The sequence below is a fragment of the Ostrinia furnacalis genome, unplaced genomic scaffold (assembly GCF_004193835.3).
Source record: "Ostrinia furnacalis isolate ACB-3 unplaced genomic scaffold, ASM419383v2 OfSCF0209, whole genome shotgun sequence".
Taxonomy (NCBI): Eukaryota; Metazoa; Arthropoda; class Insecta; order Lepidoptera; family Crambidae; genus Ostrinia; species Ostrinia furnacalis.
This window is the reverse complement of record NW_021130448.1, coordinates 77,064-104,577: the sequence shown is the minus strand read 5'-3', so window position 1 is coordinate 104,577 and position 27,514 is coordinate 77,064. Positions and strand designations below refer to the sequence as shown.

At 37.2% G+C, this 27,514-nt stretch overlaps 1 protein-coding gene across 10 annotated transcripts in view; it reads left to right on the top strand.

Moving 5' to 3' along the window:
- cas (castor zinc finger transcription factor) overlaps positions 1–27,514 on the top strand; it is a 109,456-nt gene that overhangs the window by 67,651 nt on the left and 14,291 nt on the right. For 6 of the 10 annotated variants that reach the window (XM_028309202.1, XM_028309176.1, XM_028309181.1 and 3 more), the window contains 5 exons: positions 2,220–3,129; positions 3,274–3,439; positions 3,967–4,105; positions 4,439–4,543; positions 4,773–4,836. In XM_028309202.1, coding sequence (XP_028165003.1) covers positions 2,220–3,129; positions 3,274–3,439; positions 3,967–4,105; positions 4,439–4,543; positions 4,773–4,836 — 1,384 coding nt within the window. Of the gene's footprint in view, positions 1–1,889; positions 1,981–2,219; positions 3,130–3,273; positions 3,440–3,966; positions 4,106–4,438; positions 4,544–4,772; positions 4,837–27,514 lie in introns of all 10 variants that reach the window. The other 4 variants (XM_028309219.1, XM_028309227.1, XM_028309211.1 and 1 more) reach the window with 3 other exon arrangements.

Sequence of the window (27,514 nt, the reverse complement as noted above, 5' to 3'; positions counted from 1 at the left end):
TCGCATCTCAAACTAATTTGAAAATTATAAATAACTTGAAAAAAATTGAACTGCCTAAGGCATCGTGGGTTCAGTTCCCGCCTTAGGCAGTTCGATTTTTTCAAGTTATTTNAAGAATTGTACATACTATTATATTTTCTGTGCTTCTAGCCCAAAGCTGTTGCATCTTGAACGGTGATATTAGGTGCGTTATTGCAACTGGTTTTATTACCAAAGGAATAATGAACTGTTTTAAACCAGCTTTCAGCTTATGATGAAACAAGACAATCAGGTCAATACTTACCTACCCTCATATAGCAATACATTAACTCTTCGGATCCTTATCAGCTCTATCATCAACAATCAATTTCGCAACAACTATCAGTGATCAGTTTCTAAAAGTCTTACTTAATTGTAATTAAACTTCTGACCTTTTCCACCATGGAAACTAAAAACTTTAATCAAGTTGATAATTAGACAAAGAGATTTTTTATTTGTGCCCAAATAACAATAGCTTGTTTTCATTGAACTAAATTCTTTCTGCTCAAGGCTTTGAAATAGTGACCGGAGATTGAACTGTACGAAATGGACATTCTTTCTTTTTTTATTACAAAGTCTTTTTTTGAATTTCGTAACTTTGATAAAGTTTGAAATTAATGCGTTCGATTTTTGAAATTAGAAAACGGCAGTTTATTTTTTATGTCTTTGCCTGTTTTTTAAACTTTAAAACGTTTTCACTCTATTCCTTTTTCGTTGGCCCTAGTTAGTGGGTAATGCTTTTATTTTTTTTATTCCTTCATCAGATAAAATAATTGTTACACACCTCAAAATATTATGTAACTTAAACATTAATACCTGCTCTACAAACTATTTGGCAAATGGGCAAATAGTTATAATTATCTCAATACTTATAACATAAACAACACCGTAATAATAAATGTAACAAGTTTCGAATACTGACTCTACCGCAATCTTCCGTCCGAGAATAAGTCGTAATCTCAAGTCAAAAAATCCATAATACAAACAAGCTGCCCACGTAATGACATGAACAGAGCGAGCTGTTTTTGTCGGTTTACTCCATCAGATCATGCTCTTATTACTTATTAGATCATTCACTTACATTATAACAAAACCGGATGGTGGCCGTTAAAATTTGTTCACCAAAATTAATGCCTTCAAATCTGTGGAAGAGCTTAACTTTCTAACACAACTACAGACTCTCACTAGTTTGATTCTTTTTCGTAATGCAAACCTCTTTTTGTTCAAAAAACTACTGGCCGTTTCCTTGATGTTTGTCAAACTTTCTAAAAAAAAATAACTCTAGTTGGTTTATGAATAAAACGTTTTAAAAATTAAGTGTTCGAAAATGTAAGTAGGGTAAACGCAACGATTTTGAGACGTTCCAATTCACGATAACCGGAGATCGATACTTATTGTGACCCGCGAGAGCGAAGGCCACATCTTTGTATTAGCTTTAATAAGTAATTGTACACCACGTTACCAATTTCGACATGAATACACGTTATTTTTTTTCTCGCCTCGCTCCGAGCAATCTCGTTTTCTCGAAAATAGATCTAATATGTTGAATATAATTAATTTTATACCGACTCGGTTGATCGATGCGTGTTACTTGCCGTGACTTTTTTGTATCATTATTTTTAAATTATAGTGTATTACGTCAATTCGACTAGAAACGGAACAACGTTTTTGCTTCAAATTATTTTACGCGAAATTCGCATGTTTGGATAAGTTCTGAGGTTGCCGTGCCGGCCTTATTCATTTAATATCGATAATTTCGGTTTAATCGCATAGAACCATGTTCTTTAAATTGAAGTCGAAACACACACGTTCATAGTTTGTTTTTTTACCCAAAAATAAATGGAACTAACGGATTCTTTCATTTGTTCCAGATGATCAACAATAATTGGCTGACTTCGAAGACTGATTACAATATTTATGAAGCCAAATAAGAAATGATCGATCCATGAAGTTTCTACCTCGGTAAATGCACCAATATGTATTAAACAATACAATTTTAATATTTCCAAACAATGAAGAGAATATTTAAATTCAAAACATTCCACAGTATTCAGCTAATCTTTCTTGCAACAAAGGACTATTGTCTCTCGCGATACATTGTTACATTTAAATCGAAAATGAATCACTGTTGTTATGATTCGACACTAAAATGTATTGAGTCGATTTTGATTGGTTATTAAACTAATGCTTATTGTTTGCAGGTCGGGCTCGTTTCAGGTTGTGATCCTCGAAAGAGTCCATATACTGCAATGACTACCGCGATGGCTGCTCATCAAGAATCTATCCACGAGAGACTGCAACCGGCGCCGGAGGAGCCCCTGTTTCTTCACCATGGGGCGGCAGCGTGGCCTGAGCCAGCTGATCATCAGGAGGAGCACAGCGCTGATATGTCTCCGTACTACAACATGCCGAAGCGCAACAAACGGAAGAACTTCAAGCCCAGATGCGCTCCCAACGCTACCACCTTCTCAGACGACTCCAACGGCCCCGTCAACGATGACGCAGCCAGCCCCCTCAACGGCAACGACAGAACCACCCCCGACGTCAACGATGACGACAAAGACGTCAACTACGGCAAAATCGGCGTCAAAAACTTCAACCTGATGAAAGGCGCCGTCGACCTCAGCAGAAGACTGAGCACGGACTCAAACGAAAACATAGACTCAAATTACCAAAACAGGTTACCCGAAGACAAGAAGTCCGACTCCTTCCAGAGGTCTTACATCCGCAGCTTGCAGAACCACGTTAATGAACGGGATCGGACCGTTTTAAATTTTAGTAATTTACAAAACAAAACCTTTTGTGCCAAAAATCCTTTTGCAATATCTCAACTTATCAAAACCAATTCGCCTCCTAGAAGAAGGGAATCGGAGTCTGATGAGGAGAATAAGGGGCAGGATATTAATGCAAACGATAGGTTAGGTGAAAGCCAGGAGCCCATGGAGACTGCTGAGACTCAACAGAATGGAGACGCATCTAATGCAACCAATAGAATCTTGAGAGATTACGCTATGAATACAATGAAGGAACTACTTGGAATTTACGGTTTATCGTCGAATGAAGTAGCTGATGCCATTAGTGGCCAAATCAGAGCTTTAGAAGCACTTCAAGGTTGGTTTTACCTTTTAATTTAATTATTCATTTGATTAATACGAGCTCCATTTAGTTTCCGGCTAGTTAATGTATTTAGTTTGCGGCTTGTTAAGTAATTTACTTATTCTTCAGTAGAGTTTTAATCCCATTTTCTTTCACCAGGCAAACCATTCACACAACTGCCTCTCAGTTTGAAGAGAAGGCACAACTCTGGACTAGAAGATGGGACTGAGAGAAGTCTCCGAAGGTCCTCCTCAGCTACTGAAGATGAGGGTTCCACCAACATTACTCCGCCTAAGACACCTGATAATGACATTGAAGCTCAGAGGTAAGAAAGGCCACTGATTGACTGACTCACTCATCACGATATCTCAAAAACTACATGTGCTAGGAGTCTCAAATTTTGCATGGGGGTTCCTTTTAAAACGTAGGTGCTCACTAAGAAGGAATTTTGCAAAAATCCACCTTTATGGGCGTGGAGTCGATCCACGCGTACGATGTCGCGGGCGACCGCTAGTTATCATATAAGTTTACTAAAATGCCTACTTTTCCCCGGAACAAACTTGACCTTCACTGATTGGGTTTTTATTGGCGGTCAAGCTGTAGATCCTGGCTACACAGGAGTTGCAGCGGTGGGAACGAGAGGTGAGAATAATCCCGTTTAGATGCTAAAGGTACCTGAGTTTTTTCCATCACTTCATCTCAGCACCAGACAATAAATGTTGTCCAGCTGTAGTGGTAGGGCAAGCTATATTGGGACGTGTATAAGTGCCTACAAAATAAAGAATTTGCATTGAATTGCTGTACCTACTTTACTGTTGCTTTACGTCGATGACATTATATTTTTTGTTCTAGGCAAAGGGCGTTACAAATAATTAACCAACAATCTATGAGGTTGTTTGGGCGATCTCAAGCTCAAGATGAAGACTGCAGCGGTTCTGATGATGGAGAGCAGACCCTGGACCTAAGTGTTTCTAGAGATACTGACGGACAGGTAATCAATGATCGGTGATATGTTTAGAGGCCAGTTTCTTGATCCGTAGTTAAACGCCGGTATTCACAAACATTACTATGACATCACATACGACGCAATGACAGAGCTTCAACGCTGTGCGTTTGACTTGCTGCTTCACTTAAGCAAGCATCGTTTGTGAATACGGGTGAAAGTGTCTATTACAAGTGGTAAAATATCAGTGACATGAGTTTTCTGGATTTGACAATGGTTTAACTACGGACCAAAAACTAGCCCTAAGTGAACTAGTAAATGAGAAATTCGTTATGATGTTAGATGTTCCATACATAAAACTGAGTATTTGTTTTTTGTCAGGAACAGTCTACGACGTCAAGCGCTGGTAATAGCGTGTCAGAATTCGAACAACAAAACTTACTAATGAGGAAAAATTTAGAAGATTTAGCCAATTTACAAATGCAGGTTAGTTCAAAAGTAGTTTTATAATTCCTAGTAGCATTGTATTTGTTTTTGAACTGCATAATGGGTTCAAATCCCTCGCAAAGTAGATGCTAATTCATTAATCTTCTTTAGTTTCATTTATCATTATAATTTGTAGCTTTATTTGGTGTTACTTTTCCATAATTGATCGTACGCAAATCAATACAGCTTTATTTCCATTTCACAAATTTAATCATCTTTATATTCACAGGGATTCTTCCAAAACAAACCATCGATGGACGACGACTCTCAAGAAAGAAAGCTACAAGCGAGTGGTGAGTTTTTACACCATTAATTATCATCATCCACCATGCACGTATCATTCGTACGTTATCAAAACAAAAAATACCCATAAATGGTTATAATTACGATTCAAATTCCAAAAAATCAGTTTTGCACAATTATAACATTGCGAACTACTTATACATCGCGTCGGAAAGCGATGGGAATACAGAATAAGTCATATGAGCAAGTTTTTGCCTCGTATACCCTTTTATGACCCTCCCTGATCATCAGTCTAGGGTATCACCACAGTGTAGAATGGGAAAGTAACTCTGTTTGTATGTGAACTGCTTGGGAAGGATTGTTCTCGAGCTGCTGCCACAAAATCAAAAACACAGCATGGATATTATGTCCCACCATGTAGAGAGATCAGGTTAGGGTGGTTAAAAATATGATACTAACGGGTTTGTAGTGTTTTTAAAGATTTCTTTTATCAAGTCTCAGCAGCTTTAAAACCTTAAAGCGGTGTTAGGTTCTGACTAATTTTCCCCCAGTTTTATTGGATTTTTGTATTACTACATATAGAATGGACATGGACCAAAAATCCATCTGGCCATGCATTGTGGGGGGTAACTTTAGGTTATCTTCAAGATCCCTCCTGCACTGGAGACCAAAATATGATATAATGATTTATAGTACTTATACCAAGTATACTGGCGTTTTATTACACTGTGGTATAACCAAACGTACGTCATATTAAGCCCTTATACAGATAATGTTAAAAAGCGATCAGTCCTTTATTAAAAGATTTCTCGAGTCGATGAAACGGTCTCTGATATCTTAGCTCTAGATATGGAATAGAAGTTTGTTTTAACTCACTTCACTTCACTCACTCTTGATTTATTGAGTTTTTGTTAACTTTTCTTTTTTTAATTGTTTATTTATCGTTGATTAATATTAACAGATAACCATTCACCATTCCATAACAGATAATCATTCGAATTTATATTTTTCGAAACAAAACGTTTTCGTTTTTAATGTCTATGGCAACTCAAAAATTCTGAATTTCCTTGCGGGTCCGAATGACAATGACAGTTTAACTTTCTTGACCAACTTGGCCTTCACTGGTTGGGTTTTTATTGGCGGTCAAGCTGTTGATCCTGGCTACACAGGAGTTGCAGCGGTGGGAACGAGAGGTAGGAATAGTCCCGAATGGCAACTCGGTAAAAAATCATGACATTTTTCATGACATGAAACACATTGTGTGNCATGTAGATAGATCAGGTTAGGGTGGTTAAAAATATGATACTAACGGGTTTTGTAGTGTTTTTAAAGATTTCTTTTGTCAAGTCCTCAGCAGCTTTGAAACCTTAAAGCAGTGTTAGGTTCTGACTAATTTTCCCCCAGTTTTATTGGATTTTTGGATTACTACATATTATAGAATGGACATGGACCAAAAATCCATCTAGCCATGCATTTTGGGGTGTAACTTTTAGGTTATCTTCGAGATCCCACGCACTGGAGACCAAAATATGATATAATAATGATTTATAGTACTTATAACAAGTATACTGGCGTTTTATTATACTGTGGCATAACCAAACGTATGTCATATTAAGCCCTTATACAGATAATGTTAAAAAGCGATCAGTCCTTTATTAAAAGATTTCTCGAGTCGATGAAACGTTCTCTGATATTTTAGCTCTAGATATGGAATAGAAGTTTGTTTTAAGCTCACTTCACTTCACTCACTCTTGATTTATTGAGATTTTGATAACTTTAACTTTGATGGAAAGCATTGGGGGAGGCCTATGTTCAGCAGTGGACGTCCTGTGGCTGAAATGATGATGATGATGATGATGATAACTTTTCTTTTTTATCCGTTTACTAATCTTTGATATAATATTAACAGACAACCAACGATAAAAGAATCAGTTAAAAATCATTCGAATTTCAATGCATTTGTTTAGTTTTTTGAAAAACGAAACGTATCATTTTCGTTTTTCATGTAGACATGAAAAACGAAAATGTTTCGTGCCTCTATGGCACGGCAACTCAAAAATTCTGATTGATTTCCTTGGGTCTTGCAGTTCCGAATGACAATGACAGTTTAACTTTCTTGACCAAATTGGCCTTCACTGGTTGGGTTTTTATTGGCGGTCAAGCTGTAGATCCTGGCTACACAGGAGTTGCAGCGGTGGGAACGAGAGGTAGGAATAGTCCCGAATGGCAACTCGGTAAAAAATCATGACTTTTTTCATGACATGAAACACATTGTGTATTTCAACACTGTGGTGGAATATTTAAATCTGTCCATTACACCTTAACCACTTATGTAGGTAATAAACAGGTCAGTTTCAGCTCAGTAGAGACGTTTTCGCTAAACGCGCCGTTTCTCAGCAGGCTACTAATCACTGACAGTTAGTGTCCGTTTCGGAACGCTAGTTAGTGCGTCTGCACACGGGCGACTTTACGCAGGGGGGGTGCGACTTAGTCGTATGTGTATACATACAAGATATAGGTCTTATGAGCAGAATCATAAATGAAATGCATGAAAATAATTTGCTGGTTCTTTTTCAATCTGCTCTCTAATAAGCTCTATCTTCCGTTTGTCGCAGCTGCTTTTAAACATTATGTTTCATGAATAAAAAATCATAAAACTCGTTCTTTTTTGTAATTAGGCTGTTAAAAACGCTTTTACACATCCTTGGGACAATTTAATTTAATGTATTTTAACCAAACTTAAGCTTCAATCTGTTTTAGTTTCATCGATTTCATAACCTTCATCCATATTCAGTTAAAAGGCAAAACTAAGATATCGGTGAAATCTCTACAAATTCTACCACAATGCAATCTAATCACCAATAACCACCAAAACGTACCAGTTATTTTCCGTATTGCTTACAAAACGTATCTGAGCGCATTTGAGCTTAATTTATAAGCCCATTATAGTCCGTTAGGCGTTGACACGTAAATTGTCGAAAATTACTAGACACGTCGTAATATATCAGACTGTACATTTTTGTAGCAAACTCAACCCTATAGCAACGGCATAAGGTCCTACAGTGTTGAGCTTGAAGAGCCAATATGTTTTTGCGGTGTCGTGTGCGGCCGGCCTTATTTCGGTTAACGGCAAAATCAGTGTTTTTAGATCAATCTGTCTGTACGCGACAATACTAAGTTTAAGTATTGGACTGCCGATTCTAGAGGATCCTGGTTCGATTCCCGCTAGTCTCCTTTATTATTATAACTGCAGTACCAGTTTGAAAGCCATGACAATTCATCTTATCGGAATCGGTTCAGCTGTCCATAACAAAATCGTTTCTTTTCGGAAATTATAATGTTCTCGAGTGTACTCTTAGCATTCTTGAAAGTAGTTTTATTTAACTTTTTAAACACAAAAATAACATACGGTTCATCGAAAACCGATATCTGTCAACAATGTCACTGTTATACGCATAAACAAACAAAATTTGAATTAATGAAAGATTACTAGCATTTCTCCACAAAATCGTAGATTCTTTGCACGTGCCTGTCAAAAGTGACACTGCACTAATTTATACCGATATTTCGGCTATTTCATAATTAACAATTCACAAATATTAGTTTTCTGTACATTGAACTGGGCAAGTGGAGTGAGAAATCGGACATGGCGGACGAACTTAATTAGTGGTGCATTCAACTCCGTTACAAAATATGTGAAAGGTAAACAAGTGATCCAAAATATGAATGGTAACTAGTTTAATAAATATTTTTATTTACATTACGATTTGGCTGTACGCGACTGCTTGCTTGAATACTTTTTTATTGATTAAGTACTCTTTCGTAGAGTTTTCGTCTTACGTTCGAAATTCAAAAATTTAAATTTCAAACCATTAGTGTGGGCCATGAATGGTATCACAGTCACTTATTAATTTGGCTGTTCCAAAATCACGTCATTGTAATGAGATATTTTTTCAGTTTGTTTTATTAGAAAAATGTATGTCAACTCTCGTCACGGTAATTTGATTAGGTACTTGTGTTTTTAATGCAATCAGGAACTGTTATTATGTCAGTACATTTAATGTAAGTATAACTGTTACATCGGACGCGTACCTACCTAATAGTTTCTATCTTTTCAATACATTTACTGAGAATAAATGTCCAAATACACGTTTTGTCATTCTATAGGTCTAAATCATGGATGCATACGAGATACTTAGCTGTTTTATTTGCGTACGCGAAAAATTGTGTTAAGATACAATTCATTGCGCATGCCACCCAATACGCACCCAGGCAATTCCGTCTAGTTTTAGGTAACAATCAGTTCCCTACTTCCCTCGCGGCCCCTCCAGTAATTGTACAAACCTCGGCCGCTCTAATCTTGCTCAATAGGGGCAAATTTACTCAATTGAGCAGGACGCTGGGAGCGGGAGCTAACTGGCGAGGAATGATTTTCTATTTAGGGTTCTTTGTTTTTGTTACTGTTTGTTTGTTTACGATTTTTCATTAGAAAATAGTTTAATTCGCTAAAAAGGCCTAGTAGTAAAAAGGTGTAGAAATGACGATTTCGATTGTATAAAGCTAATAAAATTATAGGGCAACTGTTACTACACCTTAACTGACTTTATTATTTTAATTGCTAGTTTTATTATTGATGCAATTGCTTCAATAATTGGCCGACACAGCTCGAAAGCCATTATCACAATTTCATCAAGTAAAATTAAATGGTAAAACCAATAATCTTTCTTCGCAGTTAAAAACCATACTATACAAAACCAACAATTGAGTTCCAACGCCATCAGAACAGAATTGTGACGAATCAATTCCACTCTATTAAATTGGTCTATTTCCGTGCATCACACTTTTGAATATCTGCGAGCTTGGTGTATCGATCTAAAAATATTACATCACTAGCTTTTGCACGTGACTTCAGCTGAAATGTTATCGACGTAGACGATGTAAACATTGATTTATTGATGTTATTAATTACTGAATTCGTAAATAAAGCAACAACTTGTTTTTGTTATTTTGGAAGGGGACTTCAGTTTAAATAAAACATTGGCAATTTAACACCAAAATAACTGACAAATAAGTAGTTGTAGTTAGTGTTACTTGTGAACATTTTTCTACATAAATTACCCAATACAAAAACGTCAGTGGCCTAATATTTTTGTACCATTCATCACCCTTTTAAGGGGTCTTCAAATAGGCAAAACGCGTTTCCCATTTACCCATAATGGTCTAGTTTCAGTCCGTCCGGTGGACTATTTGCCGATTATTGTCGTGCGACCGCGCTTGCGACACTGCTTCGGGTACGTATCCGCTGCGGAGCAGTGATTTCTGATTTAAGTGACGGCGAGGACGCACCGCTCTTNTATGGTTCTAACGCTTAACTCAGTCACGTTCGTATTCACAAACATTACTATGAGGTCTCACAGTGCGTGTGGACGCACAGGGTGACACACGAACCAATCACAGAGTCTTAATCAACGCTGTTCGATTTACTGCTTCACTTAAGCAAGCATCGTTTGTGAATACGGACGTCAGTCCCTGAGGTATAAAAATGGTGGTATTTTTGTAACGTCAAACGTCAGCGAGACTTCAGATCTCCTTCAGATTGTATGCTCTGTCGCGTCATAAATGTCATTGTCACCCCTCCCGTGCAAGTCCCATACCTCAGGCACTAACTGATAAGCCTAAGGCTGGTTTTAGCGTCACGCGGACTGTCAATGCGGATCGCTCCGCACGGCCAATCTGTATGAACTTCTAGGGAGCGTTTTAGAGTAATGCGGTCCGGAGGAACCGCTCCGCTCCCTAGCAGTTCATACAGATCGGCTGTGCGGAGCGATCCGCACTGACAGTCCGCGTGACACTAAAACCAGCTGCTGGACAAAGGCCTCCTCCAAGGTTTTCCACAATGCACGGTCCTGCGCTGCCCGCATCCAGGCTCTTCCCGCGACCTTTACCAGATCGTCGGTCCACCTAGTAAGAGGCCTGCCCACGCTACGTCTTCCAGTCCGTGGTCGCCACTCGAGAACTTTTCTGCCCCAACGGCCATCGTCTCTACGAGCTATGTGCCCCGCCCACTGCCACTTGATTTTAGCAATTCTGCGGGCTACTATGGGCCTCATAAGAAGGCTCAAGGTCACCCAAAGAGCGATGGAGCGTGCTATGCTCGGAGTTTCCCTGCGTGATCGAATCAGAAATGAGGAGATCCGCAGGAGAACCAGAGTGACTGACATTGTATGCTCTGTCGCGTAATAAATGTCATTGTCACCCCTTCCGTGCCGCTTCCATACCTCAGGCACGGGCTGAGTTAAGTCTTAAACCTATAACTAGGAAATTATGGTAGTGATTGTAACTAAAAAGTAATGCTTAGTTATTTTAACACACTTCACTATGATCGGCTGAATTGATGGCTTTAGAATAATGACATGCAGCAGCGTTAGCGGATTCGAATGCCACTGGGGACAAATGTTGTGCACGAGTATTTAAACCTAGAGTCATGTTTTCATAAACGTACATTCTCTAGTTCAGTTATGATTAAAATTGACCAAATTACATCTAAAATTGACTCCATTTGCGAAAAGAATCAAGCACACCCTTTACACTAATATTAAAAAGACTTCTTTTGTATCTTTTATTGAAATTAAAAGCTTGTTTCCTTCGATAATAATTTTATTATTTTCTTTGGGGATGGGTTTTAGTTAGAGGGGTTCACTGTCACCTGGAAACTTTACCAGGGGTTAGTGGAGCCGAAAGTAAGAGAAACCCTGCTGTAGTTGATATAATAATTTATTTATGTAGCTCTCAGCCTATTCTCAAGCTGCGAAAAAAATATCTTCTTTTGACTTTACTAATTATCAAACACACGCGTGACACCTTTAAAACATAATCACATTTGTTAATAGGTCCTTAAACTCTTCAATAATGTACTGATTTATGCGAATCAAAGTAGAGGGCGTTACTGCTGAAAATGTGAGAGTCAACGCGTACCGTGGGTTCCGTAGATTTTTATTATTTAAAAATGTAATCACTACATAATATAAAACAAAGTCGCTCCTATGTATGCTTAGATCTTAAAAACTAAGTACGCAATGGATTTTTATGCGGTTTTAAACAGATATACANGCAGTAACCAAATGTTTCATTGCAACCGAAGGTGTGACACGATGAGAACGCGAAAAATGACCCCGTTTTGTATCGTTTCATGTGATGTTTTCGTATTATTTTTGCTTCTATTACGATAAAATTTGTTTTGTATGTAGCTAAATAGATATGTTATCACCTGAATTCAAAGTTATTGTTCTAACTTATACCGTTTATGAACTATTATTGTGTGACCATCAAATTTGAGTGTAAATGAGAAGTACCCATGAAAATTTGAATGTTCAAATTTTGAATTAAAGGCCCGTTCGAAATTTAAAATTTGAATTATTGAAAGATGAGTCAATTGGTTAGTAGATTTTAATTTCAATATTTTTTTTATTACAGGTGGCCAGTTTCAAAATATGATCACCTATATTTTCATTCGTTTACAATAATTTTAATTAGGAAAAAAAATATGAGATTTTAGTTCATTAAAAATTATGTAATAAATAGTTTTACCACATTTAACAGCTATTAACTTATCATACAATTTGCATATATCCCGAACCAAATGACAGTTCCATACAAATTAATGCCACGGCACAACTATGTCCGTTGCGCATCATAATACAACTTTACCTCAAGTGTAATACATAATTTATACCTTACCTACTGAGTTAAAGGCAGGTACTTCATTTCATTAATAAATAATGTATTCGTCTAAAATGGTAGGAAAAGCTATAATTGAAACGTTTAAAAATGTCCTGAAAAAGACCTTCTTTGGGCTCGTTATCACGGAGACATCCCGTTTTTTGCAGGATTCCGTTTAGTTTGACCTACTTGACTTAAGGTTCTATGTCCCCTAGATGGGGCAGAGGGCGGTCACAACAGTCCTCCATCGCGTTCGGTCTTGAGCTTCGCGTTTGATCACGCTCCAAGTCTTGCCGATTTTCTTCGCCTCGTCTGCTACTGTGCGCCGTCAAGTTTGCTTGAGGCGACTACGTTTGCATTTTCCTGTTTAGTAGTATATGTCTAACGTTCACATGAACATCCCGTTTGCAGGGTCCCGCAAAAAAGTGAACCTTTCGAATCTGGAATTCGAATTTCACAAGACCAGTCCAGTTTTTCGGAATCCCGCAAAACTGGATTGCCGTGAGAACGAGCCCTAACATTTCCAATTTGAATTAAGTACTACTTAACACGGCGACCACGGGCTGGAAGACGTAGCGTCGGCAGGCCTCCTACTAGGTGGACCGACGATTTGTTTGGTAAAGGTCGCGGGAAGAGCCTGGATGCGGGCAGCGCAGGACCGTTCATTGTGGAAAACCTTGGGAGAGGCCTTTGTCCAGCAGTGGACGTCATTTGGCTGCTGAAACGAACGAACGAACTACTTAACAAAAATTGAAACATCAAAATTTGTAAGTTGACTGAGTCGCAATCTCATCCCTCAACCTCGAAGGCGTTTTTGTACAAAATCATTACTTTCGGAAATTCCCACATTTTACAATAAATGTAGTAGTAATAAAACTAACACGTACCGCAGTTAAAACCTTGTCGTTACGAGACTGTTAAACTCGCTGGTTCTCGTCAAAAAATGGATATAACGACATAATATACAGGATATAGTGGATTACACCGATAAAATATACGTCCTGTGCTCAGAACCGCTTTGAATGAGGTAAAATAGAGGTATTTGTATGGCTGTTAATATAATAAATACTATGGTTCTAACGCTTAACTCAGTCACGTTCGTATTCACAAACATTACTATGAGGTCTCACAGTGCGTGTGGACGCACAGGGTGACACACGAACCAATCACAGAGTCTTAATCAACGCTGTTCGATTTACTGCTTCACTTAAGCAAGCATCGTTTGTGAATACGGACGTCAGTCCCTGAGGTATAAAAATGGTGGTGTTTTTGTAACGTCAAACGTCAGCGAGACTTCAGATCTCCTTCAGATTGTATGCTCTGTCGCGTCATAAATGTCATTGTCACCCCTCCCGTGCAAGTCCCATACCTCAGGCACTAACTGATAAGCCTAAGGCTGGTTTTAGCGTCACGCGGACTGTCAATGCGGATCGCTCCGCACGGCCAATCTGTATGAACTTCTAGGGAGCGTTTTAGAGTAATGCGGTCCGGAGGAACCGCTCGCTCCCTAGCAGTTCATACAGATCGGCTGTGCGGAGCGATCCGCACTGACAGTCCGCGTGACACTAAAACCAGCTGCTGGACAAAGGCCTCCTCCAAGGTTTTCCACAATGCACGGTCCTGCGCTGCCCGCATCCAGGCTCTTCCCGCGACCTTTACCAGATCGTCGGTCCACCTAGTAAGAGGCCTGCCCACGCTACGTCTTCCAGTCCGTGGTCGCCACTCGAGAACTTTTCTGCCCCAACGGCCATCGTCTCTACGAGCTATGTGCCCCGCCCACTGCCACTTGATTTTAGCAATTCTGCGGGCTACTATGGGCCTCATAAGAAGGCTCAAGGTCACCCAAAGAGCGATGGAGCGGGCTATGCTCGGAGTTTCCCTGCGTGATCGAATCAGAAATGAGGAGATCCGCAGGAGAACCAGAGTGACTGACATTGTATGCTCTGTCGCGTCATAAATGTCATTGTCACCCCTCCCGTGCCGCTTCCATACCTCAGGCACTAGGAAATTATGGTAGTGATTATAACTAAAAAGTAATGTTTAGTTATTTTTACACACTTTACTTATGATCGGCTGAATTGATGGCTTTAGAATAATGAAATGCAGCAGCGTTAGCGGATTCGAATCCCACTGGAGACAAATGTTGTGCACGAGTATTTAAACCTAGAGTCATGTTTTCATAAACTTACATTCTCTAGTTCAGTTATGATTAAAATTGACCAAATTACATCTAAAATTGACTCCATTTGCGAAAAGAATCAAGCACACCCTTTACACTAATATTAAAAAGACTTCTTTGGTACCTTTTAATGAAATTAAAAGCTTGTTTCCTTCAATAGTAAATTTTATTATTTTCTTTGGGGATGGGTTTTAGTTAGAGGGGTTCGCTGTCACCCGGAAACTTTACCAGGGGTTAGTGGAGCCGAAAGTTTGAGAAACCCTGCTGTAGTTGATATAATAATTTATATATTTATGTAACTCTCAGCCTATTCTCAAGCTTTAACTAATTATCAAACACATGCGTGACACCTTTAAAACATAATCACATTGTTAATAGGTCTTTAAACTCGTCAATAATGTACTGATTTACGCGAATCAAAGTAGAGGGCGTTACTGCTGAAAATGTGAGAGTCCTCGCGTACCGTGGGTTCCGTAGATTTTTATTATTGAAAAATGTAATCACTACATAGTATACAACAAAGTCGCTTTCCGCTGTCTGTCCCTATGTATGCTTAGATATTAAAAACTCCGCAATGGATTTTGATGCGGTTTTGTTCTAATAGATAGAGTGATTCAAGAGGAAGATTTATGTGTATACTTTAGCACCCGTGCGAAGCCAGGGCGGGTCGCTAGTACAAATTAAAAAGTAATTAAAATGAAAACTAAACTTTATTTATTTCAGACATAAGTCCATAATTATTTTGTTTAAACCGAATAAAGATTTTCTTTCTAAAAATCTCTTTGTATGGCAAATATGACAATAATATATATTTTTTTCATTTTGCCTATTTATCAAACTTTCTTTTCTTTGAGCTATCAAATCCTTTTAAACAAATCAAGGTTTTCTCTGAGATGCGATTAAAACAATCTTACCGATTATGTAAGGGTCTGTTTTCCTTCTATGGAACCCTAATAATATGATCTCTACAATCCAACCTCCCATATAAATTAATATCGAATGACACATCGATTGTTAGATAAAATCGTCGATTATCATATTCCAAATCTTGCATCTCACTCTAACACCTTCAAAAACATACCGCCGTCTCTTTCTAGTAATTTTTATTACACATCGCGCCCCTAAGGCAATAGAGATGTAATATATTTGAAAATAGCTTAATTATAGCAATTAAAAATCGGCTTCTTTCGATGGTTTCGTTGTTTATAGCGTGTTTTGTGAATTTATCAATATTATATCCGATTACGTATTCGGAGTTATATTTTGGGGTCCGCAAGCGGGAGAGATAAACCTTTTAAACATTTGTATTTTCAAAGATGAATAAAAACATATTTAGGATTTTTTCACACTAGAGGAGCGCGACTTTGGTAGCTGTGTCTTACTTTAATTATGTTTAATATTTAAAGTAATTTACGCGGGAAACAAATAGGCTTTATAACAATATTCTGCAGCTTGAAGTTTTCTGCGAAATGAATAAGAAAAGCATATAAAGCTAGTAAAACGACATAGACATAGCACTACACGTAATGAACATTTTTGCGCACATTATCAACTGTAATTTTATTATTATTTTGTGTAGAATTCTAATAATTATAGTACCGAGACGCAAACAGCCTCTTCAAAAAATAAAATAAAAAAAAACCTCCACCGAATTACAAAGAAACAACATCATCCGGAACCCTCAGCACATAACTCGTTCCACGCTTCACCGATTCCAGTTCCCGTGAATGCAGCCAACGTTATAATTTTGTAGACAACTCAAATCAGTTCATTTAATCGATTAAGTATCGATTGGATCGATTCAAATCTAATTACGTTTCGTATTCTGTCTTTACCACTCAATTTCTGATGTAGTTAAAATAGGTCAGGCTGTTTTCAGATAAACTTATTATAATTCTTGCAACTCACGAAGGCGAGTGAGCTTTACCTGCCTGTTTACCTGCACATAACGATATTGACTAAGAGCTAGTGAACGCCAGACCTACGTCATTTTATAAAAGCTGAAAGTTTGTCAGCGTATGCTCCCAATATAGGTTAGAATGCTGGTGAATCATGAAGTTTGGGTCATCGTGGCTTTGGCAGCTATCCTAAAAAAACTGTCTGGCAAGGATTTGGAACTGTCAAAACTATCTGGCTAATGTGGAAACAACTTCTAATCATTGCCCAAATATTATACATAAAAATCAGATTTTTTGGAATAACAAAAAAAAATTCAACTCTATAAATTAAATTAAATACTTAATATCGATAAAGCCATACATAGTAAGAAGGTAATAGAGATTGTTTTGGCCCATATCAAAGTATCTATTGTGTCAAAAAGCAATAAACGTTTTTTATTTCGTTCGTTCGTTCGTTCGTTCGTTTCAGCCAAATGACGTCCACTGCTGGACAAAGGCCTCCCCCAAGGTTTTTCACAATAAACGGTCCTGCGCTGCCCGCGTCCAGGTTCTTCCCGCGACCTTTACCAGATCGTTATTTATTTATTTATTATTTATTTATTTGCAAAAATGGCTTTTCTCTTTGCGCTACAAATATCCTATCGGTTTAGGTGTAATAAAAACCGTATTTTGACAAACCAGTTTACGTCGAAATTGATTAGTTTGAAGACTTTGAAGTAAGTTCGGTTTTACGATTGATCTAAATTTTATCGAATTCGTCATTTCGGCTTCCTTTGTTTCCACGTACTTAGATTGGTAACGGTATTGTTGCTAAATTACGACCATATTATCATCAATTTCACAGAAAAAAACGTGTAAAATGTTAAAGAAAGATAAAATTGGTTGCCACAGCAAAAAACAAGAGCAAACATAAATAAAAGGACTTGGTCTAAAAGGATTACGGGCCTATTCCCACCTCTCGTTACCACCGCTGCAACTCCTGTGTAGCCAGGATCTACAGCTTGACCGCCAATAAAAACCCACTAAGTGAAGGTCAAGTCTGGTCAAAAAAGATTTTCACGCGTACTTTATAAAGTTGCGGGCACAGCTAGTCACTTACAAAAAAATCATAAAGTTCCAGTGACATTGAATATTAAACAACCGTGAACAAACCCATACTTGTCTTATCAGTCCACAAATTCTTAATTACTAAAAACATAATTAAAATCAATACCGTCACTGATAAATATTTATATCGATCTTTATCTGGATCGGTCTAAATTATCTGCGATCTAAACACTAGACCGGGTCGGGAATCGAAGCCGCGACCGTCCATCGCGGTCGCATCAGCTTTTGTTAATTAACTTAGGAGTTGCCTGCATATCCTCCCGAGGATGGCACAGGGAAGGCGTGGAGTTGACATTGGGCATTTTATTTTTACTTTCGAAGTTATAAAGTTGTCATTTTTTTTGCTTCGTTATTTTTGATTATAAATCCGAAAGTTATTTATTGTCTAGGTAAATTATTTCTTTTCAAAGCATTTTATTCCTTCACACGTTGGACGCTTCACTGGTGACTACAAAAATACTTAGATTTTTCGATCTCTACTTCCTAGAGACGTAAATCTAAAATTAATATAGTGAAGAATAACATCAAAATGAAATCAATGTTTTTCATTTTAAATCATTTTAAAAAATATTTTTCATTTCTAATTTTCTTTCACAAAATCATTACCAGCCATGTCGCATACATGCACATTCGACGGCCAACATTTTTGTTGCAAAATCGCTACTATTGCAACCATATAAGAACCCTCTGTTTAGTTTCTGTTTAGCTTGACCTTCCGTCGTTTGTACAACATTAAAAAATCAAAGCCTATCTAAAATACTCGTTAAAAAAAGGTGTGCAAAAAAGTGGCACCTCCACGGATTTAATGTGCGTATAATTTCTTTGTGGCACCGCGCAGAATGCGCCGACGTCATAAAATATGCATTTCTTCGCGTGCTTATATGGATTTAGGGCTGGCTCTTGTGTTTTGATTGGATTTATAATGTTATAATTTTACTTAAGTATTTGTTGATGTTTTTAAACCTGATTTGATTATGAAATCAGGAGTTGTGTAATCCACAAAAATTAGTTAAGATTATCTTTGATGAAAAATAATTTTATAGGCAAAGACCTAAATGATATTATTTTCCTACTTTACATTCCTGTAAAGGGACCGGATTTTGATGACAATAATATCTGACAGTCTGATACTGACAAATAAAAATAATGTGAAATTTAATCTAATAACACAATTTCATTAAAATCTTACAAAAAAGGCTCTTTTTCACAAAGTAATGACATTAAGATTTGGGAAAATAGTTTCCCTCTCCCACTCAATCGACAGCCCTAACTCACACATGCGCAAGCGCAGCGCCACGCACACGCGCGCGCGCACTATAACTCAATCGCAACACACGCACATCGTTGCATATTCATTCGCGTTTTGTATCTTTGTATAAAATTATAATGCATTATGACTCGCCCGCCGTTTTTACTTAATAAAACTCAAAAGTATCAAGTTTTTGCGCCGACTTAGCGAGCTTTATCGACATTTTAATGTATTGCGAAAGTCGAGCTTTAGATCGCTTGTCCGATCGAATCGTAAATATCTCGCTTTTTAACGATTGCCGCTAAAATTGCGAAAGCTCACACAAGCTTAAAGCATCGCTGTTGTAAATGACTCGCTCTTTTTGTTTCATAACCTAAAGTGTAGTAAACAAAGTAGATCCAACTGGAGATCAATCAGCAAATAAAAAATTGAAAGCTTTTCGAATACATCTCAAGTTAAGATCAACAACGAGCGTAATTTGAAAATCCTTTGTACAGGTACATAAATCAATTAGAATTCTAAAAACTTTACTACATTGTTTAGTAAAGTCTTGGCTTAAGTGTTTTTATTGCCCTTTTAAAAACCTGATAAGTTATTCCCAAAAAAGAATTACGATATGCAAAATCGTGCGGAAACTTAAAACCTAAGAACAATCGTATATAATTTATTGTACGCAGACTTATTTGGCAGTTCTGTATGTCCCTTTGAATCCAAAAGTTATGGAGGCTTTATATTTTGTACGTGTTCGGATTCTCTATGACCCATGGACTATGGTTGTCTATGGCGGCCACTTTACGAGTAGGGAATGGGGATATTGTTGGTAATCTTTATTTTATGCTTTCCGGAACGCTACTGGTGTTTGGTTGGGTTTCTTGGAATTTATATGAATAAAACGTGAAAGAGGTGTGGATTGAAATAAAAATTCGATAGAAAGAAGACGTTCACCAAGGCGATTGTTTGAATGAAATAAAGTAACAAATTCAAGTACACAACAATAATAAAATAAAAGCTTGTAAAATAGTGTTAGTTGACTATAAATGCCACAAAATACAAATGGAAATGATATTCTATCTAAAATGCACCGCAATTTAAAGCTACCTGAGTCCAGCTACTTAAATCGATTTACAATCTTAAATTCGTTACCTTCACAGTGGAAATTAAATTAATCGATTGTAACAAGATCACCTGCTCACGATAAACAAAACAAAAGCTGGACCGAGAAGTATCGATATCGGGACATTAATCCGTAATCGTTTGATGTCGCGGTAGCTCCGGGCTTATCGATCATACCCATTGATCTTTTTCTTTGCTAATAGGTTTGATAAGGCAAAATACAGAATATCCGGCTTGAAGGACCATAAATGAACCCAAGTAAATTCAAATTTAATCCAGAAACATAGTAAGTAAGTAGCAATTCACACAGATCTAATTTTGTTGCGTCATAAGAGGATATTAACAACTTCAAAATCTTTAACCCCTAGATTATTTTGAAGAGTTTTTATTTGGATACATACGCAATAAGTTTACAATTCAAAATACATAACACGTAACCAAAGCCTAGATACAAAACGGAATTACATTCTAGAAAGTAATTTATGAGAACACAAATTAACAAAACGCCTTCATTACCATCCACATCAGCCTAGACAACTTCTCCTTTGTCATTCAACTCCATCTAATTGACTTAAAACAAATAAAACCCATCCATCAGACGAGTAAAAAGTGAGCAAGAGTGAGCTGAGTAAAAGGGTTAAAAAGTAAAAGAGATCATGCGGAATCATTTACTCCAATCGGCACAGTTGATGGTCGAGACGGAGATACACGAACAAAGACGGCTCGATTAGATGTCAGCAGATGCCATCCCGATGGAGCGGTCGCCATCTAACTTTTGCAGTTGCCATATAATTTTCGCAAGGCGATTTCGTTCGGGTGGTCTCCTTAAGACTGATTACTGTTTTAATGGACAACTAATGTATCGGATATGCAATAACGGATGTAAAAACGAGAGAAACAACTACTTAACAGAAAAAGGATAAATATTTTGGCATTCCAACTAGAATTAGAAAGTTTGCTACAGATATTTTAAAAAGTACTAATGATTTCACGTGTTATTTAATTACACACATTTCATTTGTAACACGGACATTTATTATCAACAACATTCTGTATGTCTTTTAATTTCAGCTCCGGCTAGTCAATTAATCACCGTTTAATTAATCGTATTATCATTCCGGAGCAATGTAACGTCGGATCCATAAATTTCGTCCCAATAGTAACATGCAGTTGCCATCAGTACATGTAACCGACGAATGATGGCAACATATCTAGATCCCTTATCGATCGATGGATCCCGATTTGATCTACGCATGCGTAAGTTCATAATTATCTGCGCTCTTTCATTCGCCGACTTTAGTTATGGCCGCCCGTGCGGCATGTAAACGTCTCAAATCATATCCCCGATTAATTAATGCTCATACTGCTTTGTATACACAGTTTAATTACAGCTCAAACATTACCGAAGGCAGTGCAACGAGTTAGTTTAAGTAGACTTCACCGTTACTAATGATATAGTCTAGTTTTGAGAAGAAACAGCAGCGGCCTTAAAGTTGAACCCTGGTGAACTCCCCGAACCATCGATTGATTCTAGTTATCCTCAATTCTCTACCAGTAGATCTTTTATAAATACAAACGTAAAAAATATGACGTACAAGTTCCTAAAGATAGAATAAGTTGATCCCACGGTTCGCACAAATAACAATAAGACACATTACTATCTACACAGGAAAACTTAAAAACATATTCCCAATCTCTTGGCAACAATGCCTAATCGATCGACGGAAAAATAAAACTAGACACGTTGCTCCTTATCGGTATATCTTAAAACGAAATATTGTAATAAAAAGTACGTAGATCGATGCAATGAGTGTTGTGCGTCCAAAAGAATTTTTCTGCTTCATTTGAAGCCTTATCCACATTATCATAGGGATTGGTATCATCCAAAATGTCTGTTTCGACCGCAAAAGCGGTGTTGCCATCACATACATTGACGCAATGAATATGGAATGGAAGGAATATGATTCATCTCGTTTCGGTGTCCGTACAAATGAAGAATGAGATTCAATTTTAACTCAATTAGATATGCAGGAACTTCCATAAGTAATGGTATTCAGAAACATTTTTTTGGATAACACATGTTCGTCTCACATTTGGTTAGTTTCCGATGATGACTAATCATTTCTTATTTCCATACCTTGTCGTATAAAGTTTGTTAATAAGCTTACAATTTTTAACTATACTTACGTGTTGTCAATAGCTAGATCTTTGTTCGTACGTACACCCATTGCCCCGCCTCATTACCTCCTCAATACGATACACAGCCTCCTCCGGCCGGCACCAGAAAGATCAGAGCCCTCATTTCAATAAAAACCATTAATAAAGCAATCAGCATTACATATCAAGTTACGTTGGGCATACATGGTAAGCGGACACACGTCTCTACAAGGAGCAAAACTTGGTAGTTCCTTATCGTCAAGGTTGTAAGATTCACAATTGAATGGCAGTTGACTTTGTTGAAGCAAATGAGCGTGTAGTGAATTTGTGTGTGTAACCGCATTTACATTTTAGAGATACTTGCGCAGAGTAAATGTCAATTTAGATGGCAGAGTGTTGAGGCAAGGGATTGATGCTGTTATTGAACTCTCTCGGCCCTATTCTCGATGGATAGAATGATCAATCTTGTTAACATCGATGTTGGTTCTGCTGATGATTAAAAAGTCACATTATTTATGGCCACTTGCTTTTGGCCGTGAATGCAGGATGTTGTTTTGGCTGAAAAGCGAAAAAGTCAGAATTAGTTTTTTTAAGAACTAGTTTTTTGTTTTAATCAAATATTAAAAGGATGCAGTGACTGGCACTCATCTAGATTGTGATTCTTGCCAATTAATCGCGTTTTTGCAATCGGGAATTATTGAGAAGTTCCCATTTATGGTAACGACCTATATTTAGACAACAGTAAACTTAATGGGTTTCGGTAAATATTCAATCTTCCAAAGCTTATTAAATCTGGGTTATCTAAATCTCGAGTGACATTTAATTTCAATTAGCCACAGAACAGTAAATGCGGTCTAAAAAGTAATACTATTGACATTTGCTGGTTTTCCTTATAAATGTCAGGAGAGGATTATAAGGTTTTGAGAATGCAGTGGTCACCACTGTCACACTGATCCGTGAGAAGTATGATGATCTTTTATTTTTGCAGAAATGTGTGGTTTGGTATTTCTAAATTCGTGAGATTGGTTTTATCAACAGTATCTTTAATGTACTTATTTCAGAAATTACTGGTCCGATTTGAAAAATTCTTTCAGTGTTAGAAAGCCCATTTATGGAGGAAGACTATAGTCTAATCATCACGCTTAGACCAATAGGAACGGAGCAGTAAAGAAAAATGTGGCAAAAACGGGAAATATTATTAAAACTATTTTCACGCGTACGAAGTCGCGGGCACAGCAAGTTTAGGATTAAAAGCCATTGTTGTTGATTTATTAATATTTGTAACTAACTATGCTAATAATTGCTATTGATTTGGATTTAGCATTCCAAGAACACGGAAGTTATTAACACGCCATTATACCAGAAGGTCTTATTAGACTCGCATTACAGATTTGATCTCGTATTTAAAAAGATCAAGTCATTTGGAGCACACAGAAATAATAATTAAAACAAAAAACCGAATCTTACAACTTCAGTACCATTGATTTATTTTTCTTTAGACGCCTAATTCTGGGTATTTTTTCTGTTTTTGTTGCCTTACGCTGATTTAATCTGATAGGTAAATATCCACTCTATTTTGTAGTTAAACTATCCAGTCATTGTTTTCTTATGTTCTTCTTTAGATGCATATTTCTAGGTCCATATTAACTTCTGCCAGTTTCGTTCTATTAATATTTTACTATACTGATACGATCATAATCCTCCCAACTTTATATTTATTGGTATCTTCTATTCTTCTTTAGATGCCTAATTCTAGCTTTATTCACTTCTGCTTTAGTTCTATGAACATTTTATTTGATCTGTCAAGGAACCGAATCTTGGACAGCAACTGCGCAATCAAAGCTGATTATACATCTGCAACGCATTGTTTAGTAAACACCGAGAGGAAGTCGCGCACCTTGATTCTCCGAATCATAAATCCCATACGTTTTACTTTCATCCATCGAGGTTCCATTGAATGGGTTCAAAAACCCATTATATGGACCCCATTGTTTCGGCTGAATGAGCCAACACAATATCTTACGAAATTTCCGAAAAAACCACCATCGCATTATAAATGCATATTATGTCGAACATTATCAGATTCGTCCCGACCGCCATTGTCTTTTTGTGTTTCTTCGTCCACAAATACCAGGGTCTTAGGATCAGTCAATTCGGCTGGAATTAGATATGTAACTGGTTTCATTGTGGCTCTTTTGGGGGTTTGTATGGTGTTCGCGGCAGTCATGGGAATTTTCGGTATATTTTCAAGAGAAGCAAATTACTTATATTTTCAAAGAAAATTCCTTTGCTCGCGTAAATTCGTCCTGTGATGGTCTTTAAAGATCAATAACATTTTATTACTAATGGCGACTTAGAAACTTATTGTACCTAGATCTAAACCTTCCTCTTGTATCACTCTATTTCATTTGTTAAAACCACATTAAAATCGCAACGTTTTGAAAACCTAAACAGACAGACGGGACCATCTGTTTTATTATTAATATGTAGAGCATCAATATTGATTTTCGATTTATTGATTCTCTAATTTAGGAATTATTTGATGCCAAAAGATATGAGATTATAAACTTTTAATTGACTGTTACTGTCTATTTTAGTTGATTTTATTGTGCCAATTAAAATAATATTTTAAAAACTAATAAAGAAAGTTTAAAGCTGGCTTAATAAGGACAAATATCACCTCGGGCGTAACTATAAATTATAATAAGCCGGATTATACCTAACAATGCTAAATCCGTGTCTATTTCGCGCAATCGTAAAAAATCGTGATCCATTATCGCTCCAAACTTCGCCGAAACAAGTGATCTGTGCTTCATTAATAATGAACTCTCTCTGGAACTCTATCATTACAATCGAGCATTCATGCACGACTTATGTAACACAAATTATCAAACCGTATGTTAACATACGTCATACTGGAACAAGACACAGTAACGCCGCTTCAAAATTACCGCGAGAACACGTTACACAGATAAAAAATACTACAAGAACGGCCACAGACCAAAAATAGCTGTCAAATTGAACGCGCGCGAAACAGGACCACAGATAAAAAACAGCTGTCAAACCATACAAGCTTTTCTGTTGAGACATAGTTGTCGTTTGGTTAGGAAATTACAGACTAGTTTTGACACAATACTTTTTAAATTGATGATGAAACACCGACAACAAGACTGTCAACGAGATAATGATATCTGACAATACATTAGTACCAAACTAACCAGTCATAATAATTGAGCTAGTAGATAATGCTGCAGGCAAAGTTGTGATTAATAATTATCGGATTTTTTCCAATTTTGATTCAATCACGAATTATTTATGTTAAGCCCCTCTTGGGATGTACATGAAGTACTTCTTAATAGTTATTTTGGATGCGAGCAGCGCAGAACCAGTCGTGGAAATCCTTCGAAGACTTTAACCAGCTGTGAATGTTTTTTAAACAGTACTTACTGCACCTACTTCAACTATGTGCCCATTGTGTTACCATCTTACCAACGCTAATCTACATAAGTATAGGTATTAATGCGTCTTTCAAAAACGTTTTTTTAACAGTTTCGACATACTCTGACAAATGCGGTTTATTTAGCGTTAGAGTAATCTAAATTTTCAATACAATAAGATGTTACTTGTTTTGTGTCAGAGTTTTTTATGTAGATGTAATGACACTCACACAAGTGTTAACTTTTTTTTGGAAATCTTTAATTTCAAATTGTGTGACCTCATTTAGAAAAAAATACTTTCAATCNTTTCAATGTTTAATTTTTGGGCTTAGTAAATAAATTTCATATTTCATCATCCATTGCCAAACATGCAGCACAACCGGTTTCAGTCTTCGCTTCTTGTTTTAGACTTATCTACTAATTAGACTGACAACCAAGTCTTATGCCAGCCATGGTAGCATCGTATATAAAAATCTCAGCATTTATCATCATAAAATATAAAAGAACCAAGAAGTTGTTAATATAGAGCCAACGCACACGATGCGTTGCGACGCCGCATCGCAAAGATTTCGCCGACGCGACGCGGCGACAGACAGTTACTTCTGCATTTATAATATTAGTATAGATGTAAGACGACGCAACGACACCGCTCCGGCGTCGCACCGCCACCGCAACGCATCGTGTGCTTAGCTCATACTTATTTTTTACTTCCCAAAAAAGCCGCGCTTCAAATTTTAATTAGAATTCCTACATTTCAAATACGCCTACGCTCAGAAAGGACAAAGCACTTTTGTGAAGGCCTGTACTCGAGTCGCCGATCACTCACAATAGGTACCGGAGTGACTTGGAGAAAACATTGATTAATTACCATAATAATTTATTTGATACTCCAAAACTTGATACGAGGGGCCGATTGCTTAACCGTAGTGATGGACGAGTGCTTCTGTATCGATAGTTTTTAACAGTGATAACTATCGATGACGTTTAGTACTTATTTGAATTATTATTACCTACACAATAAAACAATTCATCGTTAAAGCATTTTATCTTAAACCTTTTCGGCACTGAAGCTGTCTTAATTTTGATTCGTGGATGCAAAATAACATTCATGAGCCGTAACGAATATTAAAGCAGATAATATAATATGTTTCATTCACTTACACATTATAATATACTTGTAGTCTTGTAGCAGGACCCATCCATCAACGTATAGAATTAATTATCCCAACTAATATTATAAATGCGAAAGTAACTCTGTCTGTCTGTCTGTCTGTTACGCTTTCCCGCTTAAACCTCGCAACCGATTTTGATGAAATTTGGCATAGAGATAGTTTGAGTCCCGGGAAAGAACATAGGATAGTTTTTATCCCGGTTTTTGAAACAGGGACGCGCGCGATAAAGTTTTTCTGTGACAGACAAAATTCCACGCGGGCGAAGCCGCGGGCGGAAAGCTAGTTGTTTCATAAAATCGANAAAATCGTTAAATCCTAGATTTATTTATTCTTTATTTCCAAACTTTCCGACCAAAGACACCAAAAAATTGGATTTTCACTGTTCACCGCCGTTATTTAAATAAACCACTAAATATATCAAAGCTGTGCGCTATATCGATACTGTGCATTATCGATATCTCGAACATCACTACGTAACCAACGTCTGAAGTCGAACTAGAAACTCATAATGATAGAGCCGAAAACTAAACGCTTGCTGTACGCTCGGTAAGAAAGGCTTTGGGAAGAAACGTCGTGAAGAATAGTTTATTGTGATTTTATTGTACACAAGCGACTTAGGGGTAAGTTGCTAGTTCGTGGGTATCTTTATTTTTCTTTAAAATTACTTCGTTGTGTTGGAAGATGACATGTAACTTAT